The 21,000-nt window shown below is 34.5% G+C and overlaps 1 protein-coding gene across 1 annotated transcript; it reads right to left on the bottom strand.

Moving 5' to 3' along the window:
- Window positions 1–1,003: 1,003 nt before the first annotated feature.
- LOC120281081 (aspartic proteinase-like) lies at window positions 1,004–20,833 on the bottom strand. The gene is made up of 12 exons (XM_039288012.1): window positions 20,812–20,833; window positions 20,663–20,724; window positions 20,441–20,553; window positions 20,166–20,334; window positions 20,031–20,070; window positions 19,857–19,921; window positions 19,634–19,747; window positions 19,452–19,516; window positions 19,179–19,335; window positions 18,952–19,089; window positions 18,621–18,818; window positions 1,004–1,108 (listed from the first exon to the last, which is right to left on the bottom strand). The coding sequence occupies exons 1-12, from the start codon at window positions 20,831–20,833 to the stop codon at window positions 1,004–1,006; spliced, it is 1,248 nt and encodes a 415-aa protein (XP_039143946.1).
- Window positions 20,834–21,000: the final 167 nt, after the last annotated feature.

Below are 21,000 nucleotides of genomic sequence, written 5' to 3'. Positions count from 1 at the left end.
GCGCCTTGTGGATCAGGGATTTGTTGAGGCCGGGTTATTAATTGGCCGACATTGGACAAGATAGGTATCGCCGATGAGGTACGAGATATGATTTCAGTAAAAGGTTGCAATTCTTTGGTTTAAGAGAGCCAAATTACTAGGAGCTGACTTTGGAGGTGATGAGTTCTTTCAAGCTGGACCAGATGATCATCAGCCTCAATCACCATGAGATCATTAGCTTCTAGATATTTAGCGTGGAATACTTAATGTCATACGTAAAATTTCTCTGTGGTGATGGGGCTTTGTCAAGTGGAGTACACTGGTACAGAGTCATACTCCCAGCTCCACATCAATTTGCCAATCCACCTGAGTGCTGATCATGCTTAGGCCCAGACCCTTTCGAGGTCACGAGACTTATGTATGCAATACCTCGAAGGCGTCTACTGTTGGACGTGCATCATTCAGGTATCCCCACATCATCCTATCTGGGATGCTGACTGGGTGAGGAGACAACATGGTGGTCATACATCCTTTTGAGTATGGTGGCTCGGGAGCCGATTCATATTAGCCTTTCCCTTGCCTGTCAGCTGCATCACCAGGCATAGGACCCCAGCTTGACGACCATCTTTCTGGGTCCTTACATTACCATGCTTACACGGGGCTGGGCCTAATTGATCGTTGTTCAGGCATACAGCAAGTTAGAGGTATACAATTGCTTGTAGTCACCACGCTCTTGGCCATGCACATGATAAAGTGGCCAAAAACACCCCATGGGGTGCAGTTTTCGGTGGTCCACGGGTCTGACACTGAGTCTTCGGATGATAGGGGTCTCTCCCGGAGACCATTACTATTGATGATCCTTCCTTGACTACTGCTCTAGTCACTGCTGCTGCTCTCCTCCTTCACAGAATGTGACACTGACCCCATCTATTCCATCAGCTCTCGAGAAGCACCTGACCCATCTCGAGTAGTGTCAAGTAAGGATTGAGGGCCTACTACGATAGATCCTGGTGAATTTGCAATGTTAGGAACCCTCATCCACTCCAGCTCCTACTTTACCAATAGTTACAACTCCAGTGGCACCTGAGTCTCCTCTTACTTCATCGACATCACCTATCCTCCTCTGATCCTATACAAAGCCAAACTTTCCATGTCGACTTCCACTGGTTTCATCTTTTCATTTACCACTTTTGTATTTTTATTTTCACACATATATTGTACATTTTTATTTCAACAATAGTCATTTACCTTGCTACTTTTGTACTCATTTTGATCATAGTAGATTTTATTTTATAGTGTTTTACTTTATTTTTATATTTAATAACTTCACTTAAGTCTTAATTAGCGTTTGAGGTGATCAGGTGCTATTTTGGCCTGCACAATTTGGAGCCTGGACAATGGTAACTTCATCGCCCTCATCGGCCCAACTAAGAAACCTGGGGAGTACTAGTAACCATACACTCTTTCATTTTCCTTTATTATTATGTGACTACACTTGTGCATGCATGCATACATTAGGGGCAATGTACATCTTTAAGTGTCGGGAGGGAGTGTATAAGTGCTTTGCTTTGTGCTATATTGCGAAATTTGTGCTATATTATGCTATATTGTAATTTTTTTTCAAAAAAGGTGCTTGTACTTTATATACAAGCTAGTGTTTACCTTTGAAGGCATTACACTTACTTGTTGGAGTTTCTTGGGTCTAGGGACATGACATGCTAGATTAGCATTTTTCTTTGCTTCTCAAGAGTCAGGATGCTTTGCAAGTTTTTGCTCTATCTCGTGTCCTTCTTGAGTCCACCTTGCACCTTATGTTTGTCTAGAAAGTGATGTTCTATAGTAGGGGAGTCATTAGTCTATTTATTTTCTTGCTTTAGTGAAAATGAGTTTATAGTAGAAAGAGCTACCTCCTTTGTAGTGCATAGTCACTCCTAACAAGTCGAATACAAAATGTATGCCCTAGTGGGAAAGAGGGTTGCCTCATGGTAAGTGTGAAAGCTACTGCTTGTGAAAAAAAGTGAGTAAAACTCTGAAAAGTTAGGCCAAATAAATACCCAAATAGTTTTTGCAATACGATCTCGACTATAAGATAGTGGACCAGAAGACCGACACTTGAAAAAGTATTTTTTGCCATAGAGTAGACTACTCTTGGCAGAGGCATGATAATGCTACCTGGCATTTGATTGTTCCCTTGTACTGCTAAAACTCCATATTAAGTTACCTGAGGTCAAGCACTTATCATGTCTTCTATTTTTATCTTGTCTATTTGCTTGAGGATAAGCAAAGGCTTAAGTGTGGGGATATTTTATTAAGTGCTAAATAGTTTATATTTTCTGTATCATTTTCACTACATTTAGCATGGATTTTGATATGTCTAACACCTAATTAGTATGAACTTTCATTCTTGTGTTCACCTCAGCCTTTATTTATATTTTAGGGTAAAATAAGCAAATTCAGGGGTGTTTTGAAGCATAATAGGCCAAGTTGCTAAATCAGAGCTTCACCATGGCTCACAACGGTCGTGGTAACATCTCACCACAGCCATTGTCCAGTTTCATCACAGCTATTATCAAGTAGTGGCGACATAGAACCACAGGAAGTGACACAGGAGCCATAACGACCTCTCAAAGGCAGTTGTGAAAACCCATCTCGCCTGTGATCTAGCTATACAATGCCTAGAGAGCATTCTCAGGGCGTGACTTGGGGCTCAAGTAATAACTTACTCACAATGGGCATCACAACGCCCATGGTGAGGCTGTGGTGGACTCGATCCTATAAATACTCTAGGTTCCTAGAAATTTCAAGAGATTCTTTTAACCGAATAAAGTAGGGCGGCCGGAGTTCTAGAGATCTAAGAGGATGGAAATGACTTTCAAGCATATTTCAGCAGATTCTGATGAGTTTCTCAAGGATAAACCAACGATCATTGTTAGAGGAAGGCACGTGAAGGTATTCGGCGTTATCTTGTCCATCTTAAGATCCTCTCACCCTCAACCTTGGTAGACCTATTGGAGAGAGTTAGTTTAGAAATTCTTTAAACATATATCTATTCCTTGGTCTTATGGTTCTCTCTTTCTTTAATGTTTTATTTTATGATCCATAAGAACCTAATTTGAGGGTGAATTGTATGCCTAGGTCCCTCGATTATTGTTTATGAATCTTGATTGATAATTTAATAAATCTTTCTAGTCTTTTGTGAATCATTACATGTTTGCTTGAATGATATTCTTGTTAATGTAGATGAAGAAAATATGCCCCCACATTAGGAGACCCATGCCATGACAGATCTTTGCGTGCTCTAAGAAGTTAGTTTGCTAGATCTCTAGATTAGGGATTGATTGCCCCTTAGGCTTAGGGTTTGATTTATCCCTTCTAGAGGAGTTCTCATACTTGAGGCAAACATAGGAGCCTGGGGTAGGAAGAGAATCCACCTTATGTTCCAAGTGAATTAAATCTAGTTGCCAAGAGATTGAGACTAGTAGGCCTTTGAACTCACCCGATCCAATTCTAGAAAATGATGGTCACACTCAACGCCTATCATAAGTAGTAATCAAGATAACTATCATACAACCTCTCAAGTCCTTCCAATTGTGCTTAACAATTCTCTAATTGTATGGTGTAATAAATTGTAGAAGTAGGATTAAAGAAAAAACATAACATTTAGGTTATTAATTAAGTGAAAAGGAAGTAATAGGAGTCTCTCGCCGTTCCTGGGGAAATACAACCCTTGAGCTCTCCCATGAAGTATTACTTGATGACCCGTACATTTGCGGTATCTATGGACTAATTGTAATATTATTTGCACACATGCATGTTTATATATTTGTACAATTCACAAACACCTCAAAGGTCCATCAATTGGTCATGCGAAAGCTGTACGAGCAGCATGCGGGCACTATTAACTACTACAACACAACACTGTTCACATCTAAATTTGCTCCTTTTGATATCTTGATGACCTTTAAATGTCTTATGAAGCAAATAAAACCAAATAAAGCATAAAATGACCATTGATCCAATGAAAATACATGCATAGTGTATGAAATACACATACAAAAATACATGTATTTAGAAACTTATCAATGCTTTGTAAGTAAAAGTGCATAAAAATGACTTAGAGACTTTAGGGCAGGCTTACACCCGTAAGTAGGCATATTATTCTAAAATCATTGTAGGATCATATTATTCTAAAATCATTGTAGTAAAATACTATAGCACTCACCCAAAACATTGTATAGCAAATCACAAGCTAAGCTACCAACAAACTCTGAATGATGACATTGTAGCCTGAAGCACAAGAGATCATCACTTCTTTTCTTTTTGTCAGTTCTTTCTTATTTTTATTTTTATAGTTTGCTTTTTTTCTCATGGATCTATGAGGATCCGTCTTAGGTTGTAGGACTTTAATGAAAGATGATGAACCCTTCTTATGGAGCTATGATGATCCCTCTTATGATAGTATTTAGTGGTTTTTTTTTACTATAGAAGTGGGCATGTGATCAAATGTTTATTTTTTGGGCTATATTTTTTAGTTTGCTCTATTCCTGGTTCATTTACCTATTTTTGAGCACATAATCTCTCTATTGTAGCAACTTAGACTATTGGGACATTTTGTGTAGTTTGTTGCTTGCAAATAACAAAACAAAATTTTGAATTGAAGTGAAGAAGAAAAGTGAAAATTGAGTGACTTTGAACAAAATTTTTTTGTGAAAAATCACCAAGTAACGGAAAAAGATACATCTCTTGTAGTGTGAAGCTACTCTTAGCAAGTTGGATACTAAGTATGTCCTAATGAGAGCTACCTCTTAGGATGGGTGAGAGCTACCATTGAAAACATGTTAGTAGAAAGAGCTACCATTTGTAAAGCATGAAAACCGTTCTTGGGGCCCAAGAGAAATGACTATCTTAGGAGTTATGTAAAGCTACCACTTAAGAGAGAAAAATGATAGGAAAGTTAGTACTTTTTGCCACACAAGTTTTTATGAGTCTAAAGAAGCGAAGTGGAGAGAGGGCATCACACACACACGAATAGAGCCAAACTATTGGTAGGACTAGAAACTTTTTTGCATTTGTTATCCTGGACTCTTTCTACTCTTGAAACTCCCCTAATTTTGAATGTGGAAGGTCACACACTTATTCTTCCTTGATCTTTGATGTTTCTTTTTTGCTTGAGGACAAGCAAAAGCTCAAGTGTGGAAGAAGTTGATTAGTGCTTGAATGAACATATTTTTTTTACAATTATTTATTACACTTTGCATGTATCTCTTGAATATATGAGAAGATTTAGTGCTTAATTCACTTCTATTTTGTATTCAATCTGAAATGAAAGTACATAGATGAAGAGGAACCTTGTATTCAATCTGAAATGACATTTTTGGCAAAGTATAGAGTTTTTAGAGTGGCTTGGGCGACAACCTTGCATGCACTATAGCATTCCCACAAGTACTATATTAGCTACAATGTAAATGAGGTATGATAGGGACAATAATCATCTACTGTATGCAAGTGTATGTGCCGATCAAGTAATATAGAGTGCTGTGAAGTAGGGTTATCAATCCACAGAGAACTAGAGAATACTAGTGCTAACTCTATACCCGAAAATTAACCTAATCAAAGTAGAGGAGTGTAAATGTGAAGTAAAAACTAAGAATCGGAAACACAAATGGAAAATACCGCTACACAAGCATAAAGAAAGGTGTCCGGTAATAGACTCCCCTAAGGGTTTGTTAGATCTTGGACAATGGTTGGATAAATTCTTGCAATCTAGTTGAACCAAGAGAGAGAGAGATCCTAATACATACTACCCCTTTCTCAGGTTAAATAGTAACTAGTCCCATAACGACATTAATAAAGACTACCCTATGACCACAACACACTCTATGAACTCCTTCTAGAGAAAGCACATTTTCAAAGGGTTTGACAATTCCTGAAACTTACTCCCTACGATTCCAATGCACATGGAATACTATGCTAATTTACTCGGAAGCATCATGGGAGGAGAAATCTCAACTTCAATGTGCCATATTTCTAGGTGGACTCGTGACCCCTTGCAATTGTGGCATGTCTATACTAGATGGATCTTTCGATTCATTACACAAGCACATCAATCATGAATTCTCTTCTTTCGCTATAATAGAATCCAAGATAATCGAAACACACAATAGAATTCAACTACAGTTGATTGCAATTAATCAATAAACATAAAAGCATTCCAAAATCCACGATCAATGTCAATGAAAGTATAAACATTCAGCTTCATCTATGCCCAAACACCAACAAGTTTGTTCTCCATTAGAAAAGAAAAGTCATACAGTCCCATAAGTGCGAGAGATATAAATGAAAACATGAAAACCCCCTTTTCTCTTTTTGCCATCTTCGGATGCCACCTAGAGAGAGGCATGGACTAGTTAACTGGCCCTGACCCCACGGGCCCATATCGGTCTTTGACCAATGCGTAGCCGGCCTGGGTAACAATACTAACCCGCAAGGCCGATTAACCCGGCCGACCCGGCGGGTCACTAGTCACCTGAACGCAAATCTGACCCGGCCCAACAGTACTTCAAACCTGCCGAGTCTAGGCCCGACCCACCAGGCCTAATGGGTTTTTTATTTTATTTTTTTGATTTTTTTAAATTATTAAAATAAAAACTCATTTAAAGTGATGGATGAGAATCAAACCGTGGGTATCTGCCTAGCCAAATTCGCCTCCTAGCCATCCATTCCAAACTTTTATTTGTGTATGATTATTAGATCAAGTTTTTTTAAAACAATAATTCTAATAAATTACTCCCTTTTATCCTTTTTACTTGTCCATTTTAACTAATTCACATAAATTATGAAAGTTGGTTAAAGTTAGTTGGTAATTAAAATTTATACAAAAATATTTTAACTTTTCAATATTACCGTTATTTAAAATATGATGTAACAAAATGTGTAAGTGAATATGTTTTATTAGAAATTATAGAAACACATTAAATATAAAAAAAATATAAAGGGTAAATTTAAAAAAATATTTAATGCTTCATAAATTTTGTAAATAGATAAGTAAAAGGACCAAAGAAAACCTCTAAAACGGGAAGTAGAAACAACTAGAGAGAGTAGATGATGTTAATACAACTAAAAAAACAATTCAAAATAATTTCAAACAGAAAAAGGTCTTTCATTAAATTCTTTTATCTATCTAATTAAGCTGTTTATATTTTATTTTTGATGTGATATATAAATGCCCATGTAGTTCTCTAATTTTCAATTGGAGTTGTCACCCACTCATTTATAATCATTAAGATCTACCTAAATTTTACCCTTGGTCTCGGACTTTGAGGTGTTGTTATTTTTGTGCTCATTATGTTTGTCGATGAAGAAGTCACTAGTTTCATTGCTTCTTGTATGTTTCTTGTTATTGAACTAAAATATCCTTCCAATTATTTAGGTAATCTAATTTGAACACAATTGTTATTTTCACAGGTGGCTCCTAATGCCTTGAAAATATGACTGTGGGTTTGGGTTTTATTATGATTACTAATTTATATTTTTTTCTATCTTGATCGTAGGTGCCAAGGGAGCCACAACTAAATCACCCATCATGGCAGAATTTGCAGCCATCAACCTTGTTATTCAAATTTGCATTTCAAGAATGTTGGAAACTAGGTCGGATTTCCTACTATTGCCCGGGAATTGCCCATCTGATAGAGAACTTCAATGTTTGCATTGCCTAGCATGTTGACCATGCATATCACACTATGAAGCAGAACCTAAACAACTTTCCAAACATTTGCTTTGAGACTATTCTTGATGAAGATAATGGTATCACCAACGCTCTAACAAACTTTGGTCCGCAGAATTTGCAACTTTCTTTTTTCTATCAAGGCTTAGACTACCCAAACTGGCTTGAAGAGATTTGCGCTAGGAAGCATCTTTGCTTTTAGTTTATATGTCTGTTTTTCTTTTTCTTTAGCTTTGAACTCTTTCATTTAAAAAAAAAATCATTTTTGTAAACTAGTATTTCGATGTTTAATGATGATAATTGAGAACTTGTTAAGTCCAACATGTTTTTACTTAACGTTAAATGTCTGTTCAAACTTTATTGCAGGTACAAAATTCACTACATGATATATGACCAATATCTACAAAAGTAATTCGTAGAAAAATATAATTTAATCGTAGGAAAAATTTATTTTCCATGAAAATAAGTCGTAGACCAAATCATAGAGATGGCCCTGTAGGTAAAAGTCTTTCTCTGCATATTTGTGTTTCATCACCAAAAGTGAATACTTTTGATACATTTGTATCCGTAGAGAAATGCAATTAATTTCATTGTTAAAGTACAGAAATTGCAGAGGAAAAAACATTTTTGCCACAAATAAAATTGTAGGTGATGGTTCCTTTCTTTCTTGATGATTATTATATCATAGGTAATAAATGATCTTTTTACTACGATTATTTAATCGTAAGTAATGAATGATATTTTCTCTATAATTTTTAATTGTAGCTAATAAGTGATTATTGACTATGACATTCAAAACATAGCAAATTTGAAATTTTGCTACGTTATTTTCCATAGAAAATAGTGATTTTTGCCTACAATTATCAATGTCATAGTGATTTTGTCCTGTGTTTTTTTACTCTTTAGCCACAATTATTTGTATAGTTGACGGACTGCTTATGGGTGTCTAAATTATGCAAATATATAAGCATACAAGTATGCACTTAATATTACAATTGGTTCGTTATACCGCAAGTGTACCGGTCGTCAAGTAATACCTTGTGGATGAACACGAGGGTCGTATTTCCCCAAGAACGATGAGGGGCTCCTATTATTTCTTTTTTACTTAATCAATAGCCTAAGCGTTTATACTCTTTCTTTAGTTTTACTTATACAACACAATTAAACAATACAATTAGAGACGACGTTAAGCACACTTAGAAGGAGTTGGGAGTATGTACTAGAGGTATCTTGATTATTAATTATGGTAGGCGTTAAGTGTTAATTGTGTTCTAGGTTCGAACCGGGGGATTTCAAAAGCCTACTAGCCTCAATAAGCCATGGCAACTAGGTCTAAATCACTAGGAACTTAAGATAGAATCTCTTCCAACCCAGCCTCCTATGTTTGCCCTAAGTACGGGAACCCCACAAGAAGAGACCAATCAGACCCTAAGCCTAAGGGACAATCAGTCCCTAATCTGAAAACCTAGCTATGCCTAACCTCTTAGAACATGCATAAATCTATCATGGCATGGGCTCATCAATATGGGGGCACATCCTCCTCATCCACATCAACATTTAATAATCAATTAAGAACATACAATGATTATGAAAACTAGAACAATTTTTATTAATCAATCAGTTTATAAATAATAACCGAGAGACCTAGACATACAATTCCCCTCAAATTAGGTTCTTATGGATTATAACAAGTAAATCATTAAAGCACAATAAAACCACAAGACCAAATAAATAATAGATAAGCTTTTAATGTATTCCTAGACTAACTCCCTATAATAGTTCTCCAAAGATGGGGATTAGAGGATCTCATGGTTATCTGATGACATATGTCACTCACGCCCCTCTGATGATGATCTTTGAAGATGCTTGTTATGCGTGATCTTCTCTGATTATGCTCGTTGATGTACTCTTGAGAAATCCATCAGAATCTGTTGGAATAATGAAGAAACACTGTCTCTTACCACTCAGAGCTCCAGAAATAATAGGGTATTTATACAAATCGGCTCTGCCATGACCTCACCACGAGCGTTGTGATGTCTGTTATGAGTAAGTTGTTGCTTGGGCTCCAAGTCACATCCTGGCACGGTCCTTGGGTGTTATGCGTCTTGACAACGGTGTTATGGTCTTAAGAACAGCCGTTGTGAGGTCGTTGTGGCTTCTTTGTTGCTACCAGTGAGCTCATGCTACCATGGCCTAATCACGGTAGTGATGAGTGTAGACAACAGGCGTTGTGTGTCACCATAACGTTCGTTGTAAGTCTTGGTGCAGCCTTGATTCAACAACTTGCTTCATTTTGCTTCAGAACGTCCTCGAATTCGCTTTTTTCTTCCTAAAATAGAAATAAAGGCCACTGTGAATAAAAAAATGAAATTTTGTCCTAATGAGATGCTAAACAACTACAATTTCATGCTAGATGCAGTGTAAATGATATAAAAATTATGATCAGTTTAGTACTTATCAATAGTAAAACATTTAACTTTTCTCTATAACATCAAAATCATAGCAATATTTAACCCAAATGTGTACCTATAAATATTCATTTCAAAAAGTTCCAATCCATACATTTACCTATAAATACTCAGTTGAAGAATTAAATGTTTAATTCAACCATTTGTCAACAAATATTTAATTGAACATTATCAATTAAACCACTTCTCCTAAAAAAATCTCCAAGAAAACCATTAGCAAAATCATTAATGCCAAGTATCAAAAACAAAAGTATCAATGTCAAATTAGATCTCCATCACTTATATCATAAAAGAGAATAGCCCATGCCAATTTGTGAACCACTTCTTCATTAATAACACCTAACTTCCTGCAATAAAATTAGAAACGAAAAAAAGGTTACCAACCATATTAGATATTTTAGTAGATAATTCAAGCCTTAAGTCTCTATTCAAATGCTACTTTCAAAAAAAATTTAGCCATTTGAAACATACTTACAAATGGTAGCATCTTTCTAGCCATTTGAAACCAGATAGACAATCATATGTAAATGATGCACTTGTGTAATTACCAACAATAAGGAAATGTGACAAAAGTCAAAGATAGGTAAATGAACTTCATCAGTGCCAAAAGTTACATCATTAAAAGCAAGGTGGAAAACAATAGAGATATGTGATTGACAAGGTGGAAGATAACTGAAATATGTGATTGGTGTTCATCATTGCACTAAAATAAGAAATATATTTCTTAAACATGAAATAAGAAGAAAAATATGAAGCTATTATAGAATGAGATCTTGAATGCATGATATAAGAAGAAAAATATGAAATAATAAAATCTATGTCTAATAGATAATTTTTCAAATAATGGTTGTCTAGGATGGAAACCAGATTCTTGCTATAACAAGGCCCTAGTTCAATTCTAAGATCAGTAATTTTTTTTTAAAATTAGCCATAAAAAAGATCTAAAAAATCTCGAAACGTAACTAAATCAAACCAATCATGTTTCGGTGCTTAATTATATTTAGGTCTCCCTAGAAAAGCTCAAGGAACACTTAGAAGGCAGCATAATACTAAAAAAAAAAACCAACACTTGATAGCAATGCAAACAACCACAATATGCTAAAAAAAAAAATCTACCGCACACTATAGGAATATAATTGCTTAAAACAAAATTCCATCAAGTATAAAAATACACAATTTTTCCCCCATAAAATGATGATAAAGGAGTTGGGTTGCTGTAAAAATAAATTCAACACAACTATTCACAAGAGCTCATCAGATAAAAACATGCCACAGCCATCTTGGCTTTGCAATACTACTTGTGACATTGAAAAAGAAAGAAAACAACACACTCTACACAATAACTTTTACAAAATCAATGTACTGAAAATTTCCTCTATGATTTTGATTAAGAATCACAACCAAAATCAAGTATATGAACAATTTGGTAGTATAGATGGAAAGTAGAAAACCATAAACTTGCCAATAGAAGTATGTCATCACCCACATGAAGGATAGTTTTACAGGTCATGCTATCTTGATAAACAATTGAAACTTACAATGGCTCTATGATCATAATTTACCATAAACTAAAATTCAACAACATTCTTAAAACAAGAAACTAAAGTAGCAATTAGTGAGATGATTAAACTTGTGAAGTAATAAGCTTATACACATTAAAACACATCAAACTTGGGATTCAATTTAATTGTTGGGAAATCCTAAATAGAAGAACAACTTAAATGGATATTTCAAAAAACTTATATACACAAGACCACATATACATATGAACCAAGTTCAAACTTACCAACTAACCAAGAAACTGAAAAGCTTACATTTACCCAAATCTTCTAGCGAAAATGTTTTTTATACACATATTAGGAGCAGTATATCCTTCTTTGTTATTTATAAAGAACTTTTATTTCAAATAAAGACAAAAGACAGGTTGGTAGATGAGCATTAGTTGTTGGTTTGTTGGAACAACTGATAGGAGCAGTGAAGCTATATATATATATATATTTGTCTATTCAGTGACATTCGCCTTTCTTTCATTAGACAGCATATATCCACCCCTATCTAACCTGCCACAACCACTAAATGATCTCATTTATAACATTGATACGTTGGGAGATTATGTTTCTGACTTTTTACTTTCTTACATAGTTACATAAGCTTAACTTTCACAATACCTACAAAATGAAATATGTTAGCTTGTGAAAATATAAATCAAATTTTAATAAATCATTTTTTTTAACTTTGTCACATCCTTATATAGGAAACTTTTTTAAAAAAATCCACCCCTCTAATACTTATAAAAGGATGACATAACACATTTCATTATAACAAAACATCAGTTACTGATTCAAAAAATTTTCAGCAAAACCAATACATCATCCATCAAGCACGCGCAACAACATCTCTTCCACTCTATGATTTTTCTTTTATTATTATTGTTAATAATAATTATTATTATTATTATTACTATTATTGACGCATGATAATGAAATTAATGCATATGATGCTAGTGACACTGTTGTTCATAATTCCAAATAAAAACAGACCTAAAGATAAAAAAACTCAAACACGAGAACAAATGTAAGAAACTCCACTACAACATCATCCTCCCCTTTGCGTAGGCTTCGCAATTGTTGACGGTGTTTGCACATTTGGTGTCTCCGATATCTTCTCCTCCAGCCGTGATTTTTTCTGATCGGCCCCCTACCCCGCCATAACCACTATCTCTGCTTTCTTCACTATCATCGTCACAAAATATTTCGTAGGCTGTGTTGACTTTGAACTAGAATCAGTTCATCAATCAGAGGTAGAATCGGCTCTTGAGTCGAAGCTCCAACATGTTTACGCTCACCTGTAAGTATGTCAATGTGGTGCATCTGAAAATGACTGTTTTTTAATTTACTAATAATGAAAAAAATATTTCAAGGGATAAGAAAAGGGAGTATAAAATTTATTTCAAGAAGGTATAAGTGTAAGAATAGGTAAAAGATTAAGGAGAATTAGAGATGGTGATATTTTCTTTTATTAATTTCCCTTGGTTTTGTTTTAAATTTTTTTTAATGAGAACTATGAGACTAGAGAAAAGAAGAACTCAATTTTTCCCCCCCAAATTAAATTTGGATTGAATATTTGATATTATTGTTTTATTTTGGTTGACAGGTATCAAATTTTTAGAGAATAAGAGTTAAAGCACTATTTCCCCTTTTTAAAAAATTTACAAATGTTTGTTTAAATTTTGATACAAAATTTGAGTATGTTGGTTTGTACTATTTAAATGCAAGGAAGGAAGAAGAATATTGAAAGATATGTGTGGAGAGAAAATCAATATATTTTTTTTGTTTGATTATCTTCATAGAAAATGCGAATGTGATTTTTTATCCAGTATTTTGTCAATAGTTGATATATATGATATCACTATGCAATTGTATGATAATTCAACAAGATGCATATAAAAAATAAATTGTATAACAAAATATTTAATCCAAGTTCATGGAATTAATACTTACCATATATATGTTCCCTATTTTTTTTAAGTAATTTTCCCCCAAATTATCAAATTTCTCACTCATCAGTACATTAGACATTATCACTAATAACAATCATCTAATGACAAAAAACCCCCAATTTTATAAACATTTAACAATATATTTATGTATTTCCTAAGAAGAACGGACAAAAACATCACGGGTATCTTAATAATAATAAAACCAAGCTCTCATTCATAGCATTTATCTTGAATGCCATTTGTCATTCTTTGATACTATAGTCTTGACACACCAATTTTGCGTGCATTTACCCCAAGTGCATGGGTGTCAAAGTAATAAAATACCCAGTGAGTCAGGTAATCGAATCCATAGGGAGCGAAAGTATTAGTAGTAACCACTTCTCAGTTATCTAGTAGGAATCATGATTGTGATGAAATGAACTCAATCGCATGAATATGAAAATCACAAGCATGCAAAGGGAAAGACAAAATTAGGGAAATCTCAATCAATAAAAATAAGGTACCCGGGTAATGATCCCTCTAGGATCTAACATGAAGCGCAAGATTTATTAAATGTTTTTAAATCGAGTTAAATTAGTCGAGGTAATCCAAGAACAATCTTCCCTTGCCTCCATACCACCGATACTAGTCCCCTACGAGGTCTTGGTGGAGAAATGTCTCAATCTCAACAACTCACATCACATATGACCGCAATAAACTCTAGAGATACCTAAGAGTACAACCGATTCCTAAAGATAGATCTAACCCTACTTCTAGGTGAAAGATTCCTAACCTCTTACAAGGTCCTAATGGAGAAATCTCTCAATCTTACGCCTCACACCAAATATGGTTGCATAAAGTCTAAGGAATATGGAGATAGAAAGCACTCATTGGAGGGGAAAGGGGACACTCCACTACCTCATGACTCACCCTCTCAACCCTCTTCAATCTTGGAATTCTAACTCTAATGGAGACCTCTCTCACCAATACAACAAATCAAGCAATACAAATCAATCACAAGGATTAATACGACATGCAAGCAATGAGAAAATAAGATTGAATCTTAAATAAACTTGGATTTAATAGAAAGCATAAAGTAAATCAATACAAAGATATGATCCTAGGGTTCACATGCCCAAATATCTACTAAGGTTTAGCCCTCCATGGGGCAAGTTACAAAGCAAAGAATAATGCAATGAAAAACAATAAAAACCATGGAATAAAACCCATTTGAATTTGTGATGATGGCCTTGATGGGTCACTCAACATTTTGAAAGATCCCTCTCCGAAGCTAGGTTGCCGAAGGCTCCCTTGATGTTATGACGGAGAAAATATCTATCAAAATTGGTGAAGTACACCCCCTAAATTCGCCAAAGACCTCTTCTTCAAACTTTAGCCGCTTCGCCCTTCAAACGCTAGCAAAAAGTCTTCAAAGAATAGGGCAAAAGAGCTATTTATAGTCATAAACCACGTCTGTCTCGTGCCTCCAAGCGACCATGTGAGATTTCATGCACCCGCGTGGACTTTTCACACAGTTGCATGAACAGTGTTTTACTACATTAATTTGCTACATTACTCTTCATAAACATGGCTCACATACTCTTCTCTTGAGGCCACATGGTCGAGCACACGTCCATGTGGTAAGTTATGAGACTTTTCATCGTCGAATAATCATTGGGAAGCTCTTGCATTCTTCACACAAGTAGGGACATGAGAGTGTAGCTATCTTTGTGCCCTTCCAACTCACAAATTGGCTTGAATTCTCTTGGAAGTTCGCACACACACACCCCATGTACATGAGCTCCTCTTGTGTCTTGATCCTTATGTTGTTCAAAAACTCCCAAAATGTGTCTTCATAACTTATCTTTGCTTTCTTTTCTTCTTTCAAGCCATTCAAAACCTAATTGCACAAAGGAACACCAAATACACTTTATGAGACATAAACAATGGTAAAAATAATGCTCAATGCATGTAAAATATATAGAGAAATATGTCTACTCAAGCGCTTACCAAGTCTCTTCCATGTGGTTCTTCAAGAGCCATTGTTTGTATAAATATAGAGTTTTTTATCACCCGCTTTACCAAACTATATATTTTATTAATTGTATTATATGATGGTAAGTCAACCAATGCAAATCGAATCCCAATAATTCATTTTTTTAAACTTTCTCACATCCTTATACATTGAACTTTAAAAAAACACTACATATTATCTAGGAATGTTCTAGGGTATGGTTCCTTTTTTCCCCCAAACATTTCTCCAAATATATATATATATATATACTATCTTCATTTATTTAATGAAAATCTACTAATTATATTAACGAAATTTTTATCCATGTATTTGGCGTCATTCCAAAGGCTCTAATGGCTAGAGAGGCATGAAAATAAATTATGCCATTTTGTGCCCCACTCTGTTTGATGTGCACATTTTTCTTATGGCCTCTAATTAAAAAACATATCCCTGCATTTCTCCACATATATGAAAACATATGCTATAATACTATGTTTTTATGTTATTTTCCATTTTCCCATTTAATTTTCAGATCACTGGTGGCACTATCGGAGAAGTAAAACCAGATTATAGACATGCACCATAGGAAATCAGAGATGGGTAGCCATTATGATGCCTTTTATTGCTTTGCCAGGTTAGTATACAAACTGCATTTATTATCACTCAATATTACATATAATGAAAACTCATTCTCTTTCGGTATTTGATAACGAATATATATTAATGCTTACAATTCGAACTTTCAATGATAAATAGAATGAAAAGGAAGATACTTTCCTCATTTGGAATACTTAAAATACACATAAATTAACTACTGTTAAATTTTCATTATATATCCATCAGCAAAGCTTACTAATAATTACCATAGAACACTAATTTTCCATTGAAAAGAATTAGCATTTTCAAGATACTTTAATTTTGTTACCACTCTTTTATCACTCATTATACTTAAAATTCACAAATTCTCTCATTGATTATTATATCTACTTTCTTCCAATAGATAACCGAGAATGCATTACTCATTTAAGTAATTTTTATTATTCAAGAGGTTATGGAACTTTCGAAGAGCTTTTTGAAGTGATTAGTTGGGCACAATTAGGCATACATAACAAACCAGTAATTTGAACTAAACGCTAACTTATGTGTTGTTTCAAATTGGTTTGCTAAATGTTGTTTATATATATATATATATATATATATATATATATGGTTCTTAATAAAATTGGATACGTTATCATTTAATAATATTGGTGTTTGTTAAAGTTTTTTGTATTTTTTAAATGATTTTTTATTTTAATCTTTTTAACCAATTCACATTTAGTAAAAAAACCCGTAGCGCAAGCATGGGCATCAATACTTGTAATTATTATTATTGTCTAATGTGAATAGATGGCTCAGTGTAGAGGTGGGCACGGGCAGGTTAACCGGGCCCGCCGGGTCCGGTTCACCGAAACCCGGACCCAAAACCGGCCCGTGCTACAGGGGAGACCCGCCGGGCCGGGTCAAGGCTTATCACTGAACCCGCCGGGGTCCGGGCAGCCCGTTTGACCAGCGGGTTTTCTGTAAATAACCAAAAAATATGTAATGGATGGGGTTTGAACCTAGGACCTTTCACATAGGAAAATAACATTAACCAATTGGCCTACAAATTTTTTTTCTTGTTTTTAGTTTAAAAACATAAATAAATATAAAGAAGTTACTAATATTTTTTTTAAATTTAATCCCAAACAATAAAAAAATTTAAAAATAATTTATAATAACTTCAAAAAAATTTTTAAGACATATCAAAAATAATTTTTAAAAAAAGGATAAAAAAAGCTACATTTTTTTAATTTATTTATCTATCAAATTAAAAATTAGCACACTTTTTTAAGTGCAACAAAAATGTATATATCAAGTAGTATTCTTATTTTAAATTGAAGTTATCATCAACATATTTATTTATTATAATTAGGGTTGGTTCTAGATTTTACTTTGGTCTCTAACAATAGGGTTATTATTGTGCTTATCATGTTGTCATTGAAAAAAAGTTACAAATCAAAATAATATGGTGTGAACCATTATTCAAAGATATTCTTTTTTTTTTACTAATATATTTTTTTATAAATTGATTTACATAATTAAAAAACAATTTTTTGTAATTTTATTTTTTATTTTATAAATTGAAACAAAATAATCTAATATATATGTGACAAATTAGAGTGCGCTATTTAAGAGAATTTAAGAGTGCATAAGTAAAGATTTAGTGCTTATGAGCCAAAAGACAATTAACAAAATAATTATTTTTTTAAAAAATATTTATGAAAATTTATTGTTTGATACTTTGATATTTTATTAATTGATTTGTATAATTTTTTAATTTATTATATAGTTTCTTAATTTTTTATAAATTAAATATATATAATATTTTAATCCATATCCTACATTTATCTATATATAATTCTTTCCAATAAATATTAGAAACAAATTGTAGTTCAAGTGGTTGGGTTTTTGCTATCCAAGTTCAAAATCATGGGTTCAAATCCCATGACCAACAAGTACTTAGTATTAAAAAAAACAAACAATAACATTAACCGGTTTGGAACCGGGTTTGACCCTGCCCACCGGGCCCAACCGGGTTTTGACCCGGCGGGTCAACCCGTCACGGGTTGGGAAAAACCTCGACCCGTAACCGCCCGTCTGCATGACGGGCGGTTACGGGTCAATGAACCGGCGGGCGGTTCCGGGCCGGGCACGGGCCGGGCCGGTTTTCCAGACGGCCCGTGCCCACCTCTAGCTCAGTGTGATGCTACAATTACATACAAGAGAAAAAAAGCACCTTTGCTGGTTTTTATGTCGATGTTCACCAACTGTTGTTAAGAGGTGCTAAAGTTCAAGTTCATATTGCTCAATTAAACAATTAATGGGTTTTGATTTAATTTTATCTTTTTTCCATTGTATTCTCATAGCATTGATCACATTTGTTTCTCTGGTTCTGTTGATTATGGAGCTCTTGTATATGTTGTGAATTATTGAAGTCTTTTTGTTGTTTATGATTAAAGACATCATATCAGTTGAGCAAAAGACATCTGTGTCCAGAAGCCGTAACCGGCCCGTCTCAGCCATAAATCCACTTAAACATTGAGTTACTTCTAGTTCCTCAACTTTCAGCACATACTGCAGTAAAGTAAAAATTTACAGAAATGAGAAATGGCTGAGGTAAACAAGAATCAGAAATTGCAATATCTTGTGTTTGTTAAAGTTTATGAACTAGACATGTATGAAGAATCAATAAGAACTCAAGAAAGACTTTGATCTTTATCTGTTCTAGAGTTAGGGCAAAGGTCTTGCTTCCAATTGTGTATGAAATTTCAGGCATTTCTGCTATCTTATCACAATCAACAGTTATTTCTCCCATGGCCATGGGGCTTGGTAGTTTTTCACATAGCTAACAAAAAAATTTGAAGTTCATTCAGTATAAAGTGAATTCATGAGAGGGAGAGGCAGATAGGGTATTGTGTTAAGATAATTGGCAACCTGGTTGGCATACTTCAGTAACAACTCCTTAGTTTCATTCAACCTCAGCTGATTTTGCATCCACACAACAGCCATCTCACAAGCAGTACAGAAAATATCTGAATTAGCCGATGACTGTTCTTTCTCTGCTTTCCCGACTACACTCTCAATGGCCGTGCTACAATACATTGCGTATAAATCATGTATAAATCCCAATTGTAAGCGACACGCTCATTAAAAGATAAATAACAATAGAGATACTCATTCATGCAGGTCAATGAGTGAAGTACTAACCCAACATACTGAGATCCATCGAAAAGGCACAAACCAATCTGGCTGCAGATCTTATCAGGTCGTGTCTGTTTGCAAATTACACAGACTATATAAATTCAATTTGCTAAAAGATAAAATCCTCACAGAAGTATAAAGGAAATTTGTTGCAAATGGAAGGACAGAAAAGCGAGCGAAAAACACACCTGTGCTATTAACAGAACGATTATTATATCACCATACTCTTTGACAACTTCTTTACATTCTGCACTGATGACCCCTTGTGCACCTATTGCATGGTTGATTTCAGTCACAATAGCCTAAGAAATACATACAGGTCAACAACAGTCAGAAATCCATGGCAAAAAAAAAAAAAAAGAAATCTCTATAATTACTGAAATGAATTTGAAAGTTGCAAAATGTTCATACAGTTGGTCCTGCCAACAAGGATGTTCCAGAGTCTGCAATTGCAGCACACCCTCCAGCACAATAGCCTGAAAAAAAATTGAGGTTCTAAGAATCGACTCTGAGTGTTATTTAACCTTTTTCATATTGTACATTTACTTTTACTGAGGGCAAGAAAGAGGAAGAGGGAAAGGATACCACTTGAATAGCCTCCTATACGAATATCCCCCATGTCAAACTGTAAAAATTACCCAAAATATATACAAGTTACAAATAGGAAATAAGTTAACTTGATAGATTACATTATATGTGTGTATATATATATATATATACCTGCCAGTATCCTTTGCGACTAATAGGAACATAACTGTGATTGCCTTTGAAATGCTGGGGATCAACACCACCAAATACAAGCTCACCTCTATCTTCATCGTCTGCATCTCTGTTGAGCCAGAACGAGAAAATTTTCTCATCCATTAAATTCTGATCAGCCATGGTAGACCTGGGAATGTGAGCAGCAGAATGCAATATATTTAAGAAACAAATTAAAAAAAATAATAATAATATGAAACAGAAATCAAAAAGAGACATTCAAATGGAAATCTCACCAATTCAGTGGAAAGTTCCCGACAGAAATTTCCTGAAAGCCAAGTCCAAGAATGCCATCGAACTTTGCCAATAAGAAAGCGAGAGCCGACTCACGTGTTGCCTCAATGAAAACCTGAAAGGCACTAGATCAGTCACAACAGAGAAAACAAGAGCTCAACTTCATTGCATTAAGAGAAAGTTGCAAAAGGGAGGATAATGAAAAGCAACCCACCGACTAGCACATTATCTTCGCTGAAGTAACCAGATATTGAACCAGAACCATAAGTAATCTTGCATGTCTTTCCTAAAGGAGAAATAAAGAACCACAATTAATGTTGAAACATCAAGAACTATGTGCTTCTTATAATGAAACAGAAACAGAAGAAAATACTATGAACTCCATGCCTCAACATGGTATCAAAATATCAGAAGCGATATTAAAAAAACTTGGATAAAGATAAATTAAGGTCCATTGAAATTATGCGGCCAAAAAAATTGTTAAAGGTTCTATTGACCCAACAAAAAAAAAAAAGTGTTATCGTCTTCCAGTGACAAATTAAACTTTAGAAGCATGGCAGGG

This window comes from Dioscorea cayenensis, chromosome 17 (genome assembly GCF_009730915.1).
Source record: "Dioscorea cayenensis subsp. rotundata cultivar TDr96_F1 chromosome 17, TDr96_F1_v2_PseudoChromosome.rev07_lg8_w22 25.fasta, whole genome shotgun sequence".
Lineage (NCBI taxonomy): Eukaryota > Viridiplantae > Streptophyta > Magnoliopsida > Dioscoreales > Dioscoreaceae > Dioscorea > Dioscorea cayenensis.
Note: the sequence above shows the minus strand (reverse complement) of the source record. Positions and strands in the feature narration are given on the sequence as shown.